Genomic DNA, 22,497 nt, shown 5'->3' with positions numbered 1-22,497 from the left:
GCTAAATAAGCCCTAGCTGAAGCAGAAAAGGGTTAAGAAATTAGAATGGTAATATCTTTGGGGAAGTTCTGTTCGTACTTTTGTGAAGCATTAAAAGGGTCAAGTGTATTTTTAAAAATGTTTAATCATCTTTAAGAACTATTGTGCAATGTACAGCCCAGACAACAAATCAGTGGGCTTTTACATTGAATCAAGAATCACTGATGTAAAATGATGTTAATGTAAAAAACGATTGATTTACTGTCTGGGAGCCAACAGTAACCTATACTGATGCACACAATGAAACTAGATTTTCTTCAAAATGATGCAGTTTTACTGCATTTCCATAATATTCTGACACTTGCTGAAATTAGCGTTTGAAAGTGGTGATATATTATCTTTCGGCTCAGGATTAATACCTTTACGAGACCTCACAAACTAGGTAGCATATCTCTGCTCATAGATTAGCTTTGGAAACGTGTGATGAAAGAGACGTAAATACGATGATGATGAAATTCGTAGTGTTATGAGAAGAATTAATTATAAGGTGAAATGGAGCAACTTCTTTCTCACCTCCTCTTCTTGTTTCTTTCTTTTCTCTTCTTCCGTCTTCTTTTTTCTCATCGCAATATTGTCTTTCCGGGCGGAAGCAAACGCTTCAAGAAAATCAGCAAATAGTCGAAAGAATGAGTCGGGTTGCTGCTTGGTAGGATCTTCACCGAACATTTGAACAACCTTGGCAAACTGCAAAGAAATAACGGATTCAAATTTCTACTCTTGGGAGCCGAATGGATGACCAAATGGTCTTTGGCTGTTCCACACTAAGTGTTGGTTGGTTTTGAATCTTTATCCTCCAACTGACAAAACCTTGATAGGTTATTCCTGGTAGTTTCGCAAACTTGTAGAGGCTTTTGACGCAGGGCCAGTTACCAAGATTGACAGATGGAAATTTCCGATTGTGGAAGTCTTATTGCCGGGCAATTATTCCAAGAAAGTGTACTAAAGCGTTTCTCTGTGTTTATGAATTTTCTGTTACAGGGAGAGCATTTGAATTTAGATAATTTTAATAAAAACAGTGCAATTAAAGATCATATTAGAAACTGTCAATCATGTTCAAACAATAAACCCTCATTGGAGTCCTTCGAAATTGTTCGAAAGTGTTGTCCAAGTTCGACACCAAAATCCACGAGGCATTGATCATCAAATCTTTCAACCCAGGGCTCAATAGGCAATTATTTGCTGGCGGAGCCTCCCATCGTCTAACAGTTTTTGATTGAATTGTCACGTGTTGTGCTTCTGGTATTTTTGCTTTGTTTGTATCACTTTCTCGTGTTATACTTCTGTACATCTTGTGTAATCTGCTTGAGTCCATCTCTGAACATTTAATTTTACCTCTGAAATAATTGACCCGTTGTGCCGCGTAATTTTTCAGTTATCATTTTGTGTAAGCAAGTTAAGCAGTTTCTCAAATGTTTAGATTTGACCATATTTTTTGCTGTGATACTGTATAATTCTTTAGTATTTCTTTTAAAATACTTTTCTTATAGACTTGAAAAGGGCTGTATGACTAGCCGAAAACGTTCGCTTATTGTTTCTTATTGTTTTTATAATGTTAAATGTAGTGTTGTTGCTGACTTACGTCCGTTTATGGTTTAAAAAATTTACCTCTCCACCTAAATTGTTTTATGTTATTGTGCTGCAAACTTATTTTGTACAATTAGAGAATCTGATGGGTAAATAAACTTATTTGTCTCTCTCTCTTGTGTCAATCGCGAGTGTTCGAAGTTAGGAGAATAGAAAAGAACGATAAATAGAAGTTTGTAGCGCCAACAAGAGTGGGGTATCAAACTAGCTCAGGTATGGGTGCTAAGTATGGACGATGCAAAGTATGGGCAATATTATATACGCATAGTATCAACGTATATTGTGCGCGCACATGAGCTAACATGCACATTGCACAATCCTTTTTGCTTACTTTTTGTTTTGCCTCTTTGAGGAGTTCTTCTAATTCGGTAAAGCTAAAATTAGAAACAGTAAGGAAGTCGGTCATAACCGGTACAAACCGGTCACCGGGCTCTGACTGGCCACTGGTTGAACGCTTCTCTTGGAATTCCAATTCAGTTTTAAGATTTTTCAGGCCAAGACGTAGAGAACCGATCTCTTTTTCAAGTTCACCAAGACTGAACATAAAAACAAAATTTTCAGTATTATAGCCGTAACTAAATGTTGAATAAACGTAACTAGTAAAAAATGATAAAGGACGGTGAGCACGAGAAAAAACAAACGATACTTTTATGGCGAACTCAACCCATGATTACAATAGTAAAAATAAAAACAAATGCATTTCAAGAAGTAGTTTCTGAAACCATTTGATACAAAAAAAGATTTTCCATGACTAGAAAGCAATTTTTATTTACAAAATTACTGATTTACTGATTTAGATCGTGCAGTCAAAGCATGGGCACCAGTCGCAACTGTCATCCACCATCGGTGCTTTCAGTCCAACAACTGATGTCATCATACGTCAGCTTCCAAGAAATAGAACGAAAGAAGAGACGAAAACAAGCAACACATAAAAATGTTCTAGAATCCGTAAAAATTCAAAAAATCAACACTGCCAAAGACGGTGGTTCCCTTTAACAAGTACTAGTAGTTTACAGATCAGAGATCTAACGAGCATAATCAATCCCAGACAGAAATCAGTCGTTTTTTACATTGATTCAACATCTTCAGAATATGAATCGATATAAACAACAACTGATTTGGTGTCTGGGATGCAGCATGCCAACCCAGACGACAAAATCCGTCATTTTTACATTGATTCAACGTCTGCGGACGTCCAATCAATGTAAAAATGACGGATTTTGCTATCTGCCAAATAAATAGGCTAATTTTTCGTTAATATAACATTGAACTTGTAAATGTTTGACAAAGCAACTGAGTTCATCTTACCTGACTCTTGCGGCCCCTTCAACGTGCTTGAGGTCGTCGGATAAATTAATGACGTCAGGACTATTCTTTTCAAGCATTTCGATGAGAAAATGCATCAGGTTGACGTTGCTGCGTTGAAAAAAAATTAAATTCTTTAATTATCACCTTTTCATGTATTTTGCAATCCAGTCAGTGCATCTGGCATTTAAAAAGTGCTTTATTTAATGTAGAAAAAAAATGGCGTAAACGCCATCCGGCATGCTACAGCAGCAAATGCTACCCAGACAGCAAATTATCCGTTTTTTACATTGATTCAACTTCTGCAGACGTTGAATCAATATAAAAATGGTTGATTTGCTGTTTGAGAAATATGTTGATTTGTTATGTATTGTATGGATGTATTCTGCTCACGTATGTACTGTAGCCTATATGTATCAAGGAGTTGTGTGTCAGAGCTCGGATGATGTACAATGAAGAGCGCAAAACGAAACGTTAATGTTAAGCAAAGGTTACCAAAGCTATGATCACAGGCAATTTTCACGGCGCTACACAAGTGCCAGGATTGTAAGGAAAGAATGGATATTTTAACACTCAATTCTTTGAGAATACAGAAATGAGTTCTGAATCTTTGAGGTTTTAGGATATCAGCAGATGGCTGAAGTGAGAACTGAGAATGCAGCGACAAATGGTGTTTCGACCAGTATTACCAGACGACGCTAAATTTATTTTCCCACTGCAGCTCAGCAACTTTCTCAATCTCAACTTCATTCTGCAGGACTTCCTGTGCCAGGATCGATTGTCAGGATAATTTTCCAGAACCTGGAACTTTTTCCAATACCAATTTTTTGTCTTCAACATTCTCTAAATTTCCACAGACTGGCGACAAAATTCCCTGTCTGGCAAGACTAGTTTTGGTTTTGTGTGCCACGTCACCACAGCATTATTCAGACGACATGATGACTAATGAACTGAAAGCTTTTAAAGCGAAATAAATAGCATTTCTCCATTGTAGAAAAGGCCGTGGCTGAGGCAAAAGAAAAAATACTCTTTTTGTTAATTTTCATGTTGCCACTAAAGCTTCTTTAACAATTCAAAACTATTACACAGTTCTCATTTGAAAAACGCTAATTTAGCTTTGTAAACCTTCAAACCACTCAACTAATAATATGCAACCGCACAAAGGAAAATACAAGATGAAATTACAATCAACCACAAACCGGTTTGAACTGGATTTTGTGTCAGCCATCTTGCTCAGACTCTGAAGCTTGAAGCCATATGCGTTTCCGCGTGCTCCTTTGTTCATGTAGTTTCCAAAGGCTAAGACCATCTCCAAAACCTTTCGTAACTTTTTGCTGCTTTCAATTTCATTGGACGCTTTCAAGATGGCTGAAAATGATTGTTGTTCAGTTAGTTTTACAAAAAAAGAAAGAAAGTAAAATCGTATATTCGTTTGTTTTTGCAACATTCTTTCAAGAAAACATCACGTTAGTTCCTGTGTTTTTCGCTTACGTCATACCTTCCGATGTTGAATGTTACCAATCTATTTGTGTCAGCGTAGACAGAAAATTGTTTCGCTCAAAAACACGTTGAATCAATGTAAAATAAAATGATTTTGCTAGTGGAGATTACCTTCCACTTTCGGTTGTATTTCCGTCGTTCGTTCATGGAATTTTTTCTTATAGAAAACCGCTTGGAGTCTTTGTTCAAAATGGTTGATGCTGAAAACGCAACATAACTAATGAAAAGTGGCACAGGGCTATCATAGATGTTTTTTAAATTTCGATCAAGGGACGAGAAGACAAGGGAGCCAATCTTCGTGTCCACTACCAAGCACGTCAGTATGTAAAAAGGAGCGTTTTTCCTGAAAGTGAGTACAAGGTTGCCGAGAAACATAAAAAAATAAACATAATACACAGTCTCGTGCTTACGGCAGGTGTTGAAGCAACGTCCTTTCAACAGTCAGGCCGACACGCTCACCACCGGACAGGAGGATAATCAGGGGGAAAAGAGGGTAATTGCCTCCCCCCGAAATATTTTGAATGAACATTTTACTTTCTGTTACAGTGAGTATCATTTGACAAACGTTTTACTATGGAATTAGGCTGAAAGTACTTTCAAAAGGTGGAATTTTAAGAAATATTTTTTCGAAAACTTCTAGGAGAGGACCTCCCCTCCTCCAGTGAATGCTCCGCCTTCGGTGATTCGTTAGCAGGCTCAACTGACATGTGCAATAATACTTATTTGCCCCCACCCATAAATTTTGTACTGGCTACGCCCCTGCCACCAGACCACGCAACAACATTGAGCAAGTTAGAAGAAAAATGAAAAAAAAAAAAAAAAAAAACGTAGAAAAGACCGATGAAAAAAATAAAATAAAAATGAAAAAAACAAATTCACTCACGTGCTCATCTCAAAGAGGAACCGATCGGCCCGTGCCATCTTTGCAACGTCGTTTTTATGTTCGTTAAACATTTCAGCTTCTTCTTTAGTTGGGATGTACTTCAGCATCTGTTCCAGCATGTCTTTCTGCAGGTCTTCGCTCTAAACGTTATTGGCGTAACAATGAACGTAATTTTATTTAAACAAACTGACAGTTGAAAATTAGTGGCACTTCAAACTTCATCACTCAGAGATGTTTAATTTTATGTCTAGCACAGAACCCCTGAGACCTGTTTACCTGATCACAACTGAGCACAGCTCTTCTGATGTCCTGGTCGCTCAATTTGATCTTTGAGAGGAGAATGGTGCAATTCTGAGCTCTTCTTCCATCGATTACTGACAGTTCCTTTGCTTTCTTGGAGGAAACATCGTCATGGGAGTCATATTTCTAACAAAAGTATTGAAAGTTATCAAAAATACAGTTGAAAGTCAAGATCGGTTAATTTGGAAAAGCCAGGGGATCTCAAATCGGGTGACTTTTACACCCTAATGGTGGATTATTCATAAAAGTAAGTTAAGTAACTATAATAAAAGCTACACACAAAATGTGCATTAAATTCAGTCATGACGTAATATGTAACTTAACTGGTCAGTGTACAACTGTACATTTCCTTATAAAAGGTTGGCTAAAATTAAACATGAATAAAAATTGCAACTCATGAAATGAAAAAAATATTACAACCGATATGAAAGGAGACCAGCTTATGAAGTGGTACAAACTCACAACATGCAAAATAACTTTGCATCAACAATATAGCATTGCTATCTATATAAATGAGTGATAGTATCCTTCCAGTTACGCTTACACTCAGTGGCACAAGCCTCATATTACACCATGGGCTACAACCATTTAAAGGAGTTATATCTCTTCTTTGGTTAACACAATAGAATGCTGCGAAAGTCTCACGTCGGTAATTATGACCAAGTAATATTATCTCTTACATATATACAGTATAAAAAAAAAAATAAACCGGAAATGTTGAAACAATGGCAGCAAATCGTCTGATCATAGCATTGGTAAAAGTCAACATGCTTTATCAGTAAACTACCGTGATCACGGATCTCTATTGTTAGACCTAGAAAAGTTAATAAAGCTAACTTAGAATTTTAGAAAACATAATCACAAGCATTTTCCTCAAAATACCGCGTTACAAGATGTGAAGCAACATATACAACGTTGAATCAGTGCAAAAAGACGTCAATTTGTGGAAGTAGAAACGCCTTACCTGAGCTGGCAACAATAACATTGGCTGCATTTCCTGCCGAACAAACATGCAAAGCAACATATAATATTAGCAAAGCAAGCCATCGCAAAAGCAGCTTTCTGGGCAGCAAAAAATCCGCCCTTTTTACATTGATTTAATGTAAAAACGACGTATTTTGCTGCTTGAGTAAAAGCAAATGAAAGATTGCACTTGCGGCATAGTGTCCACACAATAAATTCGATGAAGTGTAAAATAAAAGCACAAAATTTATTAATAACTGTAAGATCTTTTACTGATAGGGCTCATTTTTAGTTTTGCATTATATTTAGGATATCGCCACATTATGACCCGACTTGTTCTCACTATATTATGCAAGAAAGAACACAATCGGTACCGTTTTTAAAGCGACCTGGAATCGAACCCAGATCTACCAGCACAAGAGCCGAAGGCGATAAACCACTCAACCACTGAGCTGGTGCAAAATTTATCGATTTAAGCCATTCAGTACCACCGTGCGGTTTTGTATTTTAGTTATAAGGCGATGAAATGTCTACCTGTATCTGCGTTTCACATTCCACGGGTCTACTTTATTTGTTTCAACTACCTACAGGCTTATGCCAGTGTTGTGATTTAGATTAAGCGGGAGAACAGGCAAAAGTGTCAATGGTTATATGCAGTGTGCACCTTCAAGCATGTCACTACCCACAAAGCAAAACCCGTCCTTTTTACATTGATTCAACGTCTGCAGACGGATTTTGCTGTCTGGAAGTAAACACTAACCAACGTTTTTTAGCAGTTAGGTTTTCTGATAAAATCGCAACAGATCAGACTTGCTGAAATTTCACATAGGTTTTTGAAGAGACAAACTATTCAATTAGTTGCTATCAGGCTCGCAAACAGCAATCTTTTTTGCAACATTTTGTTAGTGCAAAACAGCCTGTTAATGTTGTTGAAGTGTTTGCGCAGTCACACTTTACATATTAACACCATCAATACATTGAAATGAGATGAACACAATGTCCACAAAAGTGCTTTTAATTTATCTTTAATGATTCTATTGATGTTTTTGACGTTGATAACACTAAAAAATGCAATGCTACGTTTTATTTTTGATCTTCGGATGAATATTGTACGGTGGTCAAAGGTCATGCATCACTGGAGACATTGTGATGTCACAACAATTGAAAATCTTGCAGCAGCAGAAGCAAAGTGAATTTACCTGTTGCTTCTGAAAGGCCGAAAATGTGTTGTCAAAGTTTGGAAGGTCAATCAACTGGAACGCCTGTTGATGGAGTGAGTATGATTATAACCAGCCTAGCATGACCGGAATGGTGCAATCTAACAACCAATGAAACGATCTAAACAAAACCAGGTGTGACCGGAATTAACAGGAATTTCCATAGAATAAATAGATTATGATGGCAGGAATATCCAACAGATCAGGTTGATTAACCAAAGTTTTACAAAAAAACGCAGTTGGTGAAAAATGACTGAAACACTTTGCGGAAGAAAATAAAATTAGAGCAACACGTAGCTCGTTATCATGGATCGAATTTGTGGAATCGACAAAGCTTCGGTCAGAAAGTTGGCCTTTATTTACTTACAACTTACTTTTGAATCATCAATTTGTGACCAAATTGTTCCTGAGATTTTAACCTCGGGCAACTTTGACCAATTGAAAGATTTGAGGGGAGCCGATGATTTCGGGACAATTTTCTTTGGAAGAGATACCGGAGCAACAGGGGCTCCTCCAGGAGGGGGAGGAGCTCCTGGAGGAGGAGGAGCTCCTGGGGGAAGAGGAGGCCCCGGAGGAGGAGGTGCACATGGAGGTGGCGGTCCACTTCCAGGAGGAGGAGGTGGCGGTGGTGGGGCAACAGAAGATATTTGGGATGGTGGAGGTGGGGCGGGTGGGGTTAAAACCGAATTTTTCACGTCATCAGGAACGTTTCCTGTTTTAATGATTTCCTGAAGTTTTTCTTTCTCTTGTTGTTCAGTGAGAATCTTGAAAAGAAATACAAAAATTAACAGAAACTGCATCTCTTGATCATATAAAGCTGTTCCACATTCAATTTATTGCAGCACCAGATTGCTGTCTGTATAAAAAGTACAAGAGACGTTCTTGTGTTAACAAATTTTCGTAAAAGCTTACTTTAGTTTAGACAACTTCTTGTTCGAGCCATAAAAGTGCTTGCAATCAGCTTAACAAAAAATGTGTATAAAAAATAATAAATCGTTGTTGAAATGGAACTAATAAATCAACTAAAACATAATTCGTAAAAAGAGTCGTCTTATTTCGTCCATTTTGACGAATTTGAAAGAATCTAGATCCATATTCACATGATTTTAAAATAAAAAAGCATGAGAAAGTAAAAAAAATGTGTAAGTTTTCACATCAAATCAGTTTATATCATTCGTGTCTCCATTTATGTATTTCAATTTTCAATATTAAAAGTGACATCTTGAATGAATTCTGTTTGAAATCCAGGGCATGGCTTTAGCGGGTTTGCTTGATTGGTTGGTTTTGAATCTTTATCCTTGAGCTGAAAAAAGTCTCTGATGGGTTTAAAGTTATTCCTGGCAGTTTCGCATACTTGTAATGCATAGGCTTTGAACCACTGACGCAGGCCCGGTTACCAAGTTTGACAGAGTAAAGTTTCCGACGGTCGAAGTGCTGTTGTCTATGAACTATTCCATCCACAAGTAGCCGCTGAATGGAAAGCGATCCATAAAATGAGTTGCTCAAGCGCACATCCAGCGCTGAACCAGCGCCGATTGATTGTGCAGTTTCTTCGTGCACAAATTTATGCGCTTAACCGACTGAGCTACAGTGGCGAACAAATCACTTGCATTAAATGACGTCACAATGCATTAAAATGACGTCAAGATCCAGTCGTTTTATAGTCAAAAAAACGGGTCCAAAATGAAACCAAAACGAAAGACGCCTTGCGGAACAAAAACAAATTAAAGATGAACCAAAATTAAAAACGTTGTCAATAAAAAGTCAAGCAAAGTGCATCAGATCAAGAACCATAAACCATGCTTTTGGTTATCAATTTTTGGTTGTATGACTGCTTCTGTGGGATTTCTCTCGGCTTTGAAAGTTAAGCAATAGATCGAGTTTCGCTTTTTCGCTGTTTTAGCCTGATGCTGTGAGTGCGCTGTGGTAATAGCTGATTGCACTAGCTTTCGGAACACTGTTCCCTAGTCATGTGCTATGACGAATGGTGTTGAAGTCAGTGTGTCGTTGTTTAATGCGCTCTTTTGTTCAGCTTGAAGCTGCTGTTTCAACGTTATTAAACGCAATTGTAATGAAATCGGAAAGGAGATTGATAAGTTAAAGGTTCGCAGAATCCAATGTTTTATCTAAAAAGTAAAAGTTGTCGTTTTCACATTATCTCAACGTTGAAACGATGTAAGGCAGCTTTTGGTAAACGGGCACGTCGATTCCACGTCAAAAGTTGTTAAATCAACGTAAAAATGATGGGTTTTAAATAATCTGGAAGCATGCCGCAAGAAAGTGATCTCTCACCATGTCATCTGGAGAGGATGGAGATTCGGAATTCGGCTGCAGGAAGAGGAAAGCGATGCATACCCAGACAGCAAAACCCGTCATTTTTACATGGATTCAACGTCTGTAGACGTTGAATCCATGTATGTAAAAATGACGGATGTTGTTGTCTGAGGAGTGATTTAGAAGCAAGTCTAATATATTAAAACAAGAAAGTACCTAGCTAGGAAGACATTTGACACCTGTAGAGACCACGCGAGTGTGTCTTTAGCAAGACACTTAAAGGTGCACTGCAACGAAAATACATGGCTTTTGTATTTGTAGATCTTTCTGAAATAAAACGTTTTTCAACAATTTTTTTATTTTTTGTGTTACCATTAATTAAAAAACCTAAAAAAACCTTTTTTGAATTGAATGATTCTGATTGGTCAAAAATTTTGATGACGTCATTGGCTGGCAAAGCGGCATCCAAGGTCTTCTGTTTCGCGTGCAAACACCAGGAACAAATCGCGTAGGCTACCGAAACAGCGAACAATTTTGTGCTAAGGGAGTTTTTACGCCCTTAAAATGATGGCTTCTTGTATGGCTTCCGGTTGTACTAACCGGGGAATCGTCAAAGGGGTATCCTTTCATCGTTTACCTCTGAATAATAACGACAAGCTGAAGAAATGAATCTCAGCGATGAAACTCAGAAACCCACCTGTAAACAAGCACTGCCGTGTGTGCAGCAATCATTTTCTGGCCAGCGATTACCAAAGTGATTTACAGGCAGAGCTACAAGGCACCAAGTCCAGACACCTGCTCATCCCTGAAGCTGTTTCTTCTGTCATTTTTCAAGATATGTGAAAGCCACTGTCAATACAGTAGGCCTACCCACAAAACTCGATCGACCTAGGTTCAGGTCTGTGAGTACGATCGGACGTTTGGATTGAATAGCAAAGCGAGAAAACAACAAGACTTTGAAACAGGTCAGTAGGACAGTAAAACATTGGCAGGGTAGGCATATTAGGCAACTCTGATTACATCGGCTACTTTTAGTTGATATAAACCACTTGGTTCAAGCAAATTATTTTCCTGCATTTTTTTCAATGCAAATTTTCTATCCGACTGCTGTCCAAACTGGTGTTGTCAGAGCACGAATCAGAATGATGTTCTTCGCTGTCAAGTCGCCGTCTTTTTGATTCAAATAGAAATCCTTGTCTTGTTTCAGACATCTTGTTTATGCTCGATATACAATGACCTATGCGACGTTTCTAAGGCAAATGCATGAAGCTGTTTACTTGGTTGCCAGCCGATGACGTCACAAGACACATAGCGCCATCAGGTGGCCAATTTTTATTTGGGTATATCTCCCAAACAAAAAGGCATATCAAAAAAAATTTTCGAAAAATATAATACTTAAACAGTAAAGAATCACCAAAAAAATTTTAATTTTTCATTTCAGGTCCCCTTTAAAGAAATGCTTGACGATAAACACGAAGATTGGCTTCCTTGCCTTCTCTTCCACTCAATCTATTTTTTTACAATCTGCAAAAGGCTGAATGCGTCGAAAAAATGGTAAAAATTTAATTTTTCAATGTGCATTATTGTGCAATTGTGCATACAATAATTGATTTGCTTTGATAGTTGTACTAGTTTGGCCGAACGTAGATGCTCTAAGAAGCGCTGTATATAATTGTGCTTCCGCTAAAACATGCATTCTATGTAGTGAGATAGTTTACATAGAAAACCTGCTTTTACGAAATACTAGATTTTCGAAATTTCAAGTTAACGCTAAAATCGAATCAACACACACATTTTTAAACCAACTGAACCTTACTGTGTTTCGAAGCGCCTCAGCGTGCTTGGTCATGTCATCAAGTTTTTGTTCTGTTCCAAGTTTCTCCTTAGTCTCACCATCCAGTCTCCCCTTCAGGCTGTTCAGTGTCCTCATCAGTTCGTCTTTCTCTTGCGTTTTTGCTTCACATTCTCTCTCCTTGCGATCCAACTGGACTTTAATTTCATCATGCTCTGGATATTAACGTGAACATCAGGTCGTAACATCATCAGAACGAACATCATCAGAGCGAACATCATCAGAACGAACATCAGATTATAATTCTTCACACATGAAGATGGTTTCGTGATATAATTGTACGATTGTGCGGCCAAGTTTTTTTTTAATAAAACATATGTTTTGACATTCTTCGAGCACCCCGACTTCATTTAAATAAAGCCTAAGCAAATCAACTTTTATGGTTACATTAACAAACCAAATGTTTAACTTTCGGAGCAAGGATGGGATATTTAAGGCTTGAAGCTGTTTTCCATTGAAATTACTGTTGTGAACGTTCAATTAAAAATTTACTTTTACTGAAAGATTCAGCAGATTCCTTCCATTTGGTGACTTCATTCTCGTCGACGAGTCTGAAAGTCAAACAAGTTGAAAACAAATGTACTTAATAAAAAAAAAATTCATCAGAGTAACATGAAACACTGTAGGCTACACAAGAACACATGTTTCGTAATTAAACATTTCAAGCAGAAAATCGACCGTTTTTGCTTTACAAACACACACTAAACCTAATATAATGAGTTACCAAAAAAAAGTATGAAATGTAAAGCAGATTACAGTTTCAAGCATCGCTCAAGGTTGAACTCTCTGAGAAACGAAACATCCGGGTCACTCCCATCAAGTCGTTGTAGCGAAATTTGCTGAACGATTCTATCAAACAGCTGCCAGTGGAAGGGACTCCCGCCCTTATTTACTAAAAAATAGAAATAAATGTTATGCAACTCTAATCTGTATCGTGACCCCAATTTTGTGCCAGGGAAATAGACGTAGTTGAAAGGGCCATTCTAGACGCAACTACCAATTTTGTACGCACAATATGAGCAAAGGATGTCGTTTTTATGTTCTGATAGCCGATTTGAGTGGTTTGTTTGCCTTTCCCCCTGAGAGCTCCACTCCTAACTACATTGTTGTACTCCTAAGAAAACTTTATCTAAAAAAAAGTTCTTGATCTGGGGTATGTTTGTTGGTATAAAAAATAAATTCGCTGTGCGATCTAGTTGTGAGAATATTTACACGACGTCCGAAAGGACGTGGGTTCGATACCACTCCAGAGCACGCGGTTGTGTTTCGGCAAGAAATTCATTTGCATGCCAAAGTATAGCAGCTGACTTGATGTCTATAGGTTACTTACTTCCTGTTGTATGTTGCATTTGTAAGCGCAGTGCATATTGTGTTGTAATGGAATCAAATAAAACGTGATTATGATTATTATTATTGGGGGTAAATTAAACCAATCATCTTGTTTGTGTAGTTGAGTACAGACAAGCCTCAGTAGCATCCATGCCGATTCAATCGATGGATGTTAAACCGTCGTTGACACTGGATTTGAACTTGAAATGAGTCATTCATCGACTGTTTACCACCTCAGACCCTTTTAGACATTAGCCTACAAGAGTGAGCATCAACATCAGCTTCTGTCAATAAGACGTTCCCACAATACGATTTGAGTGACTTCTTCAAGGAACTAGACCAGATAATTAATATTGAATATCCCATTCAGCAAATCAATCCTTTTTTTACATTTAAATCAGCCTCTGCAGACCTTGAATCATTGTAAAACAAGGACTGATTTCCTGGATGGGAAACGTCCGCCTTGTCCAGTGTGAAAATGAAACAGAACAACAAACGTACAAGGTAAAAACATGCAGTGCTCCAGCAAGGACAGGAGATGGGGATAAGCCTCAGTATACGCGAGCTTCTTTTGAATGAAGTCAAACATTTCTCCCGCGCTTTTCGTGTCGATGTGTTCCTGTTTAAAAACGCAGAGTTTATCAAAGATGGTGTTTTCGTGAATGACGAATTTGAACATAAAAAAACGTATTCCTTGCTGAAACAAAGTATGGCAGTTGAAAGGCATGCTTTGTAATCCATTGCTTAATTTGGTGAAACTCAGTCAAAGGAACAGACATCAACACACAAAAACAAAACCTTAGTTTTCAGCAAATGTTTAAAAAAATTATATAGATTTCTTCTACAGTCCTGAAACATGGCTCTTTGAATGTGTTTCTGTGTTTAATTAAAGGCACATCCGCTGCGTTCTCTTAAAATACCAAGTTAACAGATTTAGTCCGCTTTCACGTTGCATCAAGGACTACAGTGCATAAAAGACTATAGTGCAAGTAAGGCACAGATTAGGAAACACGTTTTCAAGTATTTTAGCAGTTCGCTTTCAATCAATTAACACAGTGTACTTTTTACAGTTGATGTATTGATGTAATAAACGAATAATAAACAGACAAGAATGACTGGCCGCAAGACTGACCTCATGACATCAGAACGGAAAGGTTAAACAGGCTCACCTTTTGAAACCTAAGCGCTGGATGCACAAACAGCGCATCTTTAAGCGCCGATTAAGCTAATCGTCTGATTAATTAATCGAAAATCATTTTGGGCGAAGTTTATCGGTGGATCAGTAATCGGCAATTCTAATCAGCAGATTGCGGTGAGTGAAAAACAGTCTAAAACAAACTTTTAAATCGGCCAATGTGCTTAATCCGTGAACAATTGATCCAATGTCGGTGCATCCAATCACGAAATTGCAAATGGTCACATAGAAAACTTGTGCAGATTAGATAACTATTCGAACCAGCACTTTTCACGTAGTTTCAACGTCAAGAAAATATAGATTCGAGTTAAACAAAATAACATCTGCTTTACTCGGTTGACAAAATTCATCCTTTTTGGATGAATTTTGGACGAATTTTTAGGACGAATTTTGCTCCCTGGGTATCTCAAGTACTAACCGCGTCAAACCGAGAAGATATCTCTTCCTCATCCTCTCTGCGAATTCCTTCAAAGAAGTCGATGTGCTTGTCAAGAAGATCATTTTCGTAGGTCCGGAGCTGATTCATGATGGGTTGGATCCCGAGGAGGAGAAGCTCGTAGCGGAGGTGGCATCGGAACTCCAAATGATCCTGGAAGAGAGAGATTGATAGAAATATGAAGACAGAAAAGCATTCGGTTAGAAATTTTAATTCATGTGAAAGCTATTTTTTTTTTACTTTCAGACAACGTAAACTGATATTAAATTGGAGTAAATGTTAATGTTTGAAACACACTAGTTGAAACAACGAGTTTTTACATCCAAACAACATCAAATAACCAACAAAACAAAGTCTTTAGAGAAATAAGAAAATGAAACTGTTTTTCGCAGCTGATTTTACAGACAACAAAATCCGTTATTTCTCCATTTATATTTTACATATTTCACAACGTCTGCAGACGTTGAATCAATGTAAAAATGACGGATATCCTGTCACAAACTTACGTAATTTCGCAACCAATGGAGAAAACGCCACTCCGAAGTTTTGCAGCAAAAAATGATAAAAAAACTGGTCTAAAAATTATGATTTGAAAGAAAGTTTTATGTCAGATGATTATGTCAGTTTGTTTTTTGGAAAACTGAAATTTAACAAGGTTTATGGTAAAATAAGTTAGAGAACTGCAACAAAACCAGTATCATCTCTAAGTAAAGTCGACTTTCATTCAATTAACGTCAAGCTGGCTATTGAAGCATTAGCAAGCTTAGCAGCAATTTAACATTTCTTTTGACATTTCTTAACCTTGATATTTACGAAACAAATCGATTGTCATTACAATACAGCTTGGGATAAACTTTACAATTAACAATAAAATGAAATAGATTTGGATGTCAAAGGTCTACTGTACTTTAGGACGAGCAACAATGCTTTTTGATGATGGTAAATCCCCTAAGAATGAAGGGGTTCTCAACAATAACTAATTTCTGTTAAAATTTTCCCGTTCTAGTCAGCAACATCAGCAAAGTAAGCAAGATTGAACGGTGCTTTGTAGTTTTCATGCGACAGGACAAACCATTGCTGAAATAATAGCAAGGATTTCGTAAATGTGAACATTGCAACGAAAACTTGCCTCACATTTACGAAAATGAACCGCCGAACGGAACACCTTGGCCCAAAGTTTAAACGACTTTTCAAATTCAGCTCAATTACCCAAGTAACTCTTACTGCAGTTGAAAAAGTATGCACAAGGATAAGGCAATGGGCGTTATTTAACTGCAGTTTTATTCAAAAGGACAAAACAATTAACACATAAAATATTTTCAATCTTTTAAAAAATAGCATCAGTAAATGTTTAAAGTCAGGCGCTTAAAAGAACTGTTTTCTTGTAGAAGTCTATGACTATAAAAAATATGTAGGCCTAACGAATTCCCTCATTGTCAATTACTTGTCTCCCATGACAGCAAAACTAGTTCTTTTTGAATAGATTCAACGTCTGTAGACGTTTGTAAGCTGCAGACGTTGAATCAATGCAGAAAAGGCTAATTTTTACTAACTGTTTTCAATGGAAACTCGCAGCAAAACTTGGAAGCATGAAACGAAGTGTGACGTACTGCGGAAAAAAAAATCGAAACTTTGTGTTGCGAACAATTGGTAGAAGTTACCTCGCCAGAGCCGCAATTGATAAGCGCGTTCAGGAATGACATGATTGTTGTCTTCAAGTTGACTTCAAAGCTGTCGTCTTCCGGAGAGTGGTGATGACTCATGGACAACTCGTTGACTATGGTCTGAAAGAACGTGTATCAGAACGTAGGTGAGTTAATATGATTTTCTGTCAAATCACACTTTGGAAGCATTAATGCAAGGTTTCCTTGTCATTTGAAATGCCACGGTTTTGAGCTGGCGGTTCCACACAGCCAATAAAAACTGGTCCATTCTTACATCGATTCAGGATCTCAAGACGTTGAACCAACGTAAAAAAGAACAATTTTGCTAGCAGGGATGTAATGGCCATGCGATGCCTCACTCTCAAAGGGAAGTAAATTGAGTCAGAACACGGCATGAACAAGGCAATAGGGCCTCGAAAATCCGGCCGTCCCTGGCAGATATAGCACTAACAAAACAACCTTTAAAATTTTTTAAATCTAGTGCATTTGTCCGTGTCAAAAACTTGATGAACCAGTTTACAATGAGTTAATTAAACCGGAATGGCCCGTTTCGGTGAGTCCGATTCGGTGAGTCCGATCCCTTAATGGAGGATTTTTTCAATTTTTTTTTAAATTATCGGGTAACGTAGCCTAATTATCATTGCCGTTTTAGGGTTAGGAATTAGGGGTTAGGGTTAGGGGTTAAAGGTTAGGAGCCCACCGATTCGGACTCACCGAATAGTAGCAGACCCAATTAAACTGGCTGAAAGTAAAATGCAGCAAGCAAGATTGTACGGCGTATGCAACTTTTTAACTATTTAAAATCTACGCGGATCAAATCTAACCTGAAATCTAGTTCTTTCGAACGCAAATTTTTGGAAATGTAGCATGGCTTCCAAGACCTTCTTGTGTCCTCCGGGAACAAGACACACGGCGCCAAGGATTTCGAGGACAGCTATTTTCGTTCGAATGCTGTCGCAAGCCAAGCTCTCACCGATTACGTTGATAGCGTCCGGATGAGACAAAACGTTTGCTCTTCCTTGCTGTAGGGATAAAAACACAAAAAATCTACATATTGTAATGTTGACGCAAAAGAAATGGCTTTTTGGTTTGAATTACGCGACAAAGTTGCTTATCATGACTAAGACCACACCGTAAAATATTCTAATAGCTAGTCATGTCATGTTTTTTTTCAACTTCGCTTCAGTTTCGAAAGCGAAGTTCTAGTCTAAACGATATAGCAAAACTCGTTTTCATAAGGTTTAAAATAAAAGCAAATTGCCATTGACCATTAGTTGCAGGATCTCTTTATTAGGGTTGGCAGGTGGTGGTGGCTACTGGCTAAGCTACGCGTTAACGATAAAGCGTGGCATGCAATTCGTTTTTTTGTTGCGCCACACTTGACAGCTGTGTTACGCTGCCAAGTCACATTTCATCTCCTGGGAGGCCTTAGCTAATTAATCAGTTGTTTACAACGTCAGTGGACGTTGAATAAATGTAAAACAAGCACTGATTTGTTTCATTGTGTGATTGCCAGAGTGGACAGAGCGTTGACTCGATGTTCGAAAGAGCGCCGGTTCGACACCGCTCAAGAGCATGCGGCTGTGTCTTTGGCAGGACACTTAAAGGCATGCCTGAAGGTATACACGAAGATTGGCTTCCTTGCCTTCCTGTTCACTTAATCTATATTTTAGATTTTCAACTGACATGCAAACATACATTAACTTGAGTAAGATAAAAAATTGAAACACATGAATCTAGTTATTAGCATGTCTTTGTAAATCTCAATCACAGCGGGGTAGTGTCTTTTCAAAGTTAGAGACAATAGTTATGATGCAGCAAGGTACTGAAATTCAAGGTGTGATTTCGTGTTCAAAATCTCTAAAAACTGTATTGTGATTAAATTACTGCACAGTGGAGTCTGCATACATATCATGCAACACCACAGGACGCGAGTACTCTTATTGCTCACCGTATTATTCATCAAAGCTTTAACGCAACCAATCACAGACGTGTGTACTCGGCTTTCCCGAACCTCGGGTACCATTTTCTTCAGGAAGCTGAGTATGCAGCTCAAGCCTTCCAGTTCTATGAAGCGAACAACGAATCTGCAAGATTAGCAATAAGGCTGTTGAAACGAGTCACTCTCACAATGGGCAGATTTGAAAAAAATTGCTGATTAACTTTTTCTAAGTTTTGTTGAATCCACATGCTGGTATATATGCTGGTAAATACTTCCACAATTTCCGTATATTGAAAGAGAATACATATTGTTTGGGGCACAAGTTACTGTTTAAGTCATGAAATGGTCGGTAGTCGGTCTGTAGTAGACGTTAAATTAATGTTAAAAAGAACCGATTTTCTCGTTTGGAAAACGATCATATAACGTGACCAATCTAGTTCTATTTTCGCTATGAAAACACATTCAAACTGCTCTATGAAGCAAGCGAAATTCGTTGGAGTCAAGATAAAGTTTGTTTTGAACAGCTTGTTTTTTGGTTCATTAAACATTGACTATCCGTTTCGTTTCGACCCGTTTCGTTCTAACAACGAACGGGAGCCAACCTTGCATTTGCAAGCAGAGGTGAAATAAATGGAAGAAAATTCGCAGCATGATCAAGAACGTTCAAACGATTGAAAGGAATGCAAAACCAATTAAACTAAATAATAAACTTGATGTTTGTCATGGGATCGGCACCATTTTTGAAATTTGTTTTTGACGTGGTTGGGGCGCATTTCAAACTTCTGTTATGTAAAAGTTCAACAAAATTTGCTCCTTATGCGAAATGTTTGCTTAATGTACGGTAGTGTATAACACCATCTTGTATACAGTTAATGATCCGTGTTTGATCTTTGATGCGGTTCGAACCGGATTAGACTAATTTTAGCGCATGAAGTCTTTCACTAGGATTTACCGTAGTTAGAAAATATCAACTAGAGTACTAGACAACAGTCATCATTTTAAAAAAATCGACAAAAATTTAAAGCTGTTGAAAACAATACAACAGTATGGACAATTCCAAGAAAAAACTTGGATATCACCCCGATATACTAAACAATAATACTACCTTATAGGTTGTGTTCGCAAGGCTGATTTGAGGCTATCCACAAGCTTCAATCGCATGTTTATATCTTCTTCGTCATGTGCAAGCACCATGGTCTGAAATGCACAGTCAGGTATTTATTTAGGCTAAACGATGTGTGATAGTTTTTACACAGTATCCTTACATTACAGCAGTAGTTCTCAAACTTTTTTTTGTTGCGACGCCTCTGGAAAAGTTTTCTGGACTTGCGACGCACCAGCAAATAAAAGTTAATGAGGAAACTTATTAAATATTAAAATTTTGTTTGTTGATACAACAACAAAAAGCAATGCATATTATTTAATGTGACGTGTGGGCTTGTTTGTTTTTACAAAGTTCATTAAATCTTGGGAGAATTTTTGAAATTGCCACCCGCATTTTTCTTTCAGTGTTTATTGGTGATCGAAATTTGCTGTTTATCACCGCCAAGGCAGAAAGTCCTGCTTCACATAAATATGACGTGACAAATGGGATAATAATTCGTAGTGGTTTCTTCACCAAAGCTGGATAATCGCCATTCATTAAAATCCAGAAATTTGCCGGATTTCCTGAATTAAACATCTTTTTCAGGGAATTGTCACAAGAAAGGTCAATGTAGGCTTCTTTTTCTTGTGCAGTAAAAGACAGTGGAGTAGGTTGGACGAAAGGATCACGAATCCATTCGTAGTTTGATAAATTTTTCGGGAAGTATTTTGCAAATTTCGTCTCGAGCTTGGACAAATGTTGCCCAAATATGCTTCACAAATTTGAAGGCAGCGTCATACTTTTCTTTTCAAGCAAATTGGACAAGAAAGTGAAGTATCAAGAGCTTCCAGACAGGTTTGCTATATCTTCCTTCCACAATAGCAGCTTTTTAACGAATGCTGCATTTTTATCTGAAATGTCATTTTTATTCGGCCCTTGCATAGAAATGTTCAGTTTGGCGAAGATATCACACTTACAGTAAGTAAAGTAAGCCAATTTCAATAAAAAATTGTTCTGAGCTAAACAATCTGCAAGTGGCTTATTTTCTTGCTCCAAAAAAGCCTGAAGTTCATCCACCAATTCGTAGAAGCGTTCAAAGAATTTTCTAAGCGAAAGCCACCTGGATGAAAATTCAAAGAGCAAACTCCGATGCGCTGCATTCATTTCTCCACAAAGTTTTTTGAAAACTCTTGACTTCAGTGGGCGTGTTTTAATGAAGTTAACAACTTTGATGACAACTGAAACTGCTAATCAAAGGGTTAACCTCATCTTTATAATATCAACTGAATTCAGCTACGAAACGAAACTCTTCTGCGACGCCCTTGGAAAATTGAAACGACGCACCAGGGCGTCGCGACGCACAGTTTGAGAACTACTGCATTACAGTGAAATAATGAGAATGGTAGAAAACGAGGCGTGAAGAATTCTTTGAAATATTTTTTTCAACTGTGAATGGGGCTGACACTGATCTGGATTTGCCTTTTTTGACATTGAGTCATAACATGTATGACTCCGTGTGAAACACTTCGTTTAGTTAGATTACAGCAAAGTTGGGAGTGCAAATGCCTGCAAAGTATTGAACGAAAAAAAGTGTCTTCTTCGACGTCAGATGACCTGGAGAGTGCTTTGTAAGCAGCCGACTATGACAAATGCCTAATGAATTATTTACATCTTTTGTCTAGCCAAAAGTTGGGAGTCAGCGCATTTTGTCAATTCAAACATCGATTTAAATGGAATTTGAGCAAAAACTGAAAGCAATTTTACCATTTCATTATTGGCAACACCGTTTCTATACTTTAAGATTTTTGTTCATGGAACCATGGCTATACCTAAGTGTTCCTATCTTAGAATGAGTTCATTTTTACATCATGTCGCCTTGGAAGACATGCTTTGGAAGGGTGGGGTACTAGGGTATGTTCAATTAGGTATAATATCAAGTGACTGTTTTACATCTCGCTTGACTGCAGGTGCAAATCACAGGAAACAGGTAGCCAATGAACTACTTTGCATCTATTTCACGTCATAACACATAAAACTAAAATCAGTTAGAAAATAAAACTTTGCTGTACAGCAGTTTGCGCTGAAGACAGGTAACAGCGTTCCGCAAGCATAAGCATGACTTCCATGCAGAGAACAAGCTTGTACTGTGCTACAGCTGCTACTGCTAGACTAACTTTATTGGCGGCAATGCCAACTTTCAAACAAAAATAAGCAATTGAAACCTGCAGACGGATGTCACTCTCCAGTCGGAAAAATGTATCGTCCGGAGACGTCAAATTAATATACAACGTCTTTTTTCCAGCCAGGTATGCGACCTAACAACCAAATTTTTTGTGGGAAGAATTTACTGCCATTGTGAAAACCTGTGGCTATCGCAACAGGGTTTCAAGATACTTCAAAAAACTAAAAACATTCAATATAAGTTTACACGTTCGCTTATAAGGTAGGAAAAAAAATTAAAAATGTGTGTAAAATTAAGGTACATCGCTTATTCGCTTAGTTTCAAACTGGAAGCTAAAATATTACGCTAAGTACATACAAAACAACGCAACTGCTTGTCATGAAAATCCTCAAAAAAAGCAGTGACGATAGAATATGTTTGCTGATGAATTTTGAAGTCAGAAGCAAGACAACGTAATATTCCAAACACTACAAACTAAGTAGTGTTTGGAACTAACTACCAATCAACACTAACTAACTAAGTAGTGTCCAGATCGTTAGAATCTACACTGAGAAGTAAGCAACGATCATGCTGCTAAAAGCGAAAGTCAATCAATTACACTACTAACTAAGTTACAAATGTTACAACAACAAAAACGGATAAAAAACTGCCGAATTGTACGGCAGAGCGTGCAGTACTGGGTCAATCAATCTAACCATGATCTAACTAAAATTAAGCGTTTGTTTTTCTTCTAAGAAATCAAAAAGTA

At 37.7% G+C, this 22,497-nt stretch overlaps 1 protein-coding gene across 1 annotated transcript in view; it reads right to left on the bottom strand.

Annotated features, from left to right (window-relative positions):
* LOC145774086 (disheveled-associated activator of morphogenesis 1-like) overlaps positions 1-22,497 on the bottom strand; it is a 32,327-nt gene that overhangs the window by 3,467 nt on the left and 6,363 nt on the right. The window contains exons 4-23 of the mRNA XM_082585234.1: positions 19,589-19,680; positions 18,493-18,628; positions 17,366-17,563; positions 16,539-16,661; positions 14,860-15,030; positions 13,748-13,865; positions 12,674-12,809; positions 12,410-12,468; positions 11,882-12,072; positions 10,084-10,119; positions 8,166-8,555; positions 7,774-7,836; positions 6,576-6,608; positions 5,588-5,737; positions 5,312-5,451; positions 4,540-4,628; positions 4,128-4,296; positions 2,932-3,039; positions 1,955-2,159; positions 553-723 (exon numbers count right to left, since the gene is read on the bottom strand). Coding sequence (XP_082441360.1) covers positions 553-723; positions 1,955-2,159; positions 2,932-3,039; positions 4,128-4,296; positions 4,540-4,628; positions 5,312-5,451; positions 5,588-5,737; positions 6,576-6,608; positions 7,774-7,836; positions 8,166-8,555; positions 10,084-10,119; positions 11,882-12,072; positions 12,410-12,468; positions 12,674-12,809; positions 13,748-13,865; positions 14,860-15,030; positions 16,539-16,661; positions 17,366-17,563; positions 18,493-18,628; positions 19,589-19,680 — 2,778 coding nt within the window. The remainder of the gene's footprint in view (positions 1-552; positions 724-1,954; positions 2,160-2,931; positions 3,040-4,127; positions 4,297-4,539; positions 4,629-5,311; positions 5,452-5,587; positions 5,738-6,575; positions 6,609-7,773; positions 7,837-8,165; positions 8,556-10,083; positions 10,120-11,881; positions 12,073-12,409; positions 12,469-12,673; positions 12,810-13,747; positions 13,866-14,859; positions 15,031-16,538; positions 16,662-17,365; positions 17,564-18,492; positions 18,629-19,588; positions 19,681-22,497) is intronic.

Source organism: Aplidium turbinatum, chromosome 7 (assembly GCF_918807975.1).
Source record: "Aplidium turbinatum chromosome 7, kaAplTurb1.1, whole genome shotgun sequence".
NCBI classification, from domain to species: domain Eukaryota; kingdom Metazoa; phylum Chordata; class Ascidiacea; order Aplousobranchia; family Polyclinidae; genus Aplidium; species Aplidium turbinatum.
This window is presented reverse-complemented; position numbering and strand designations above follow the sequence as displayed.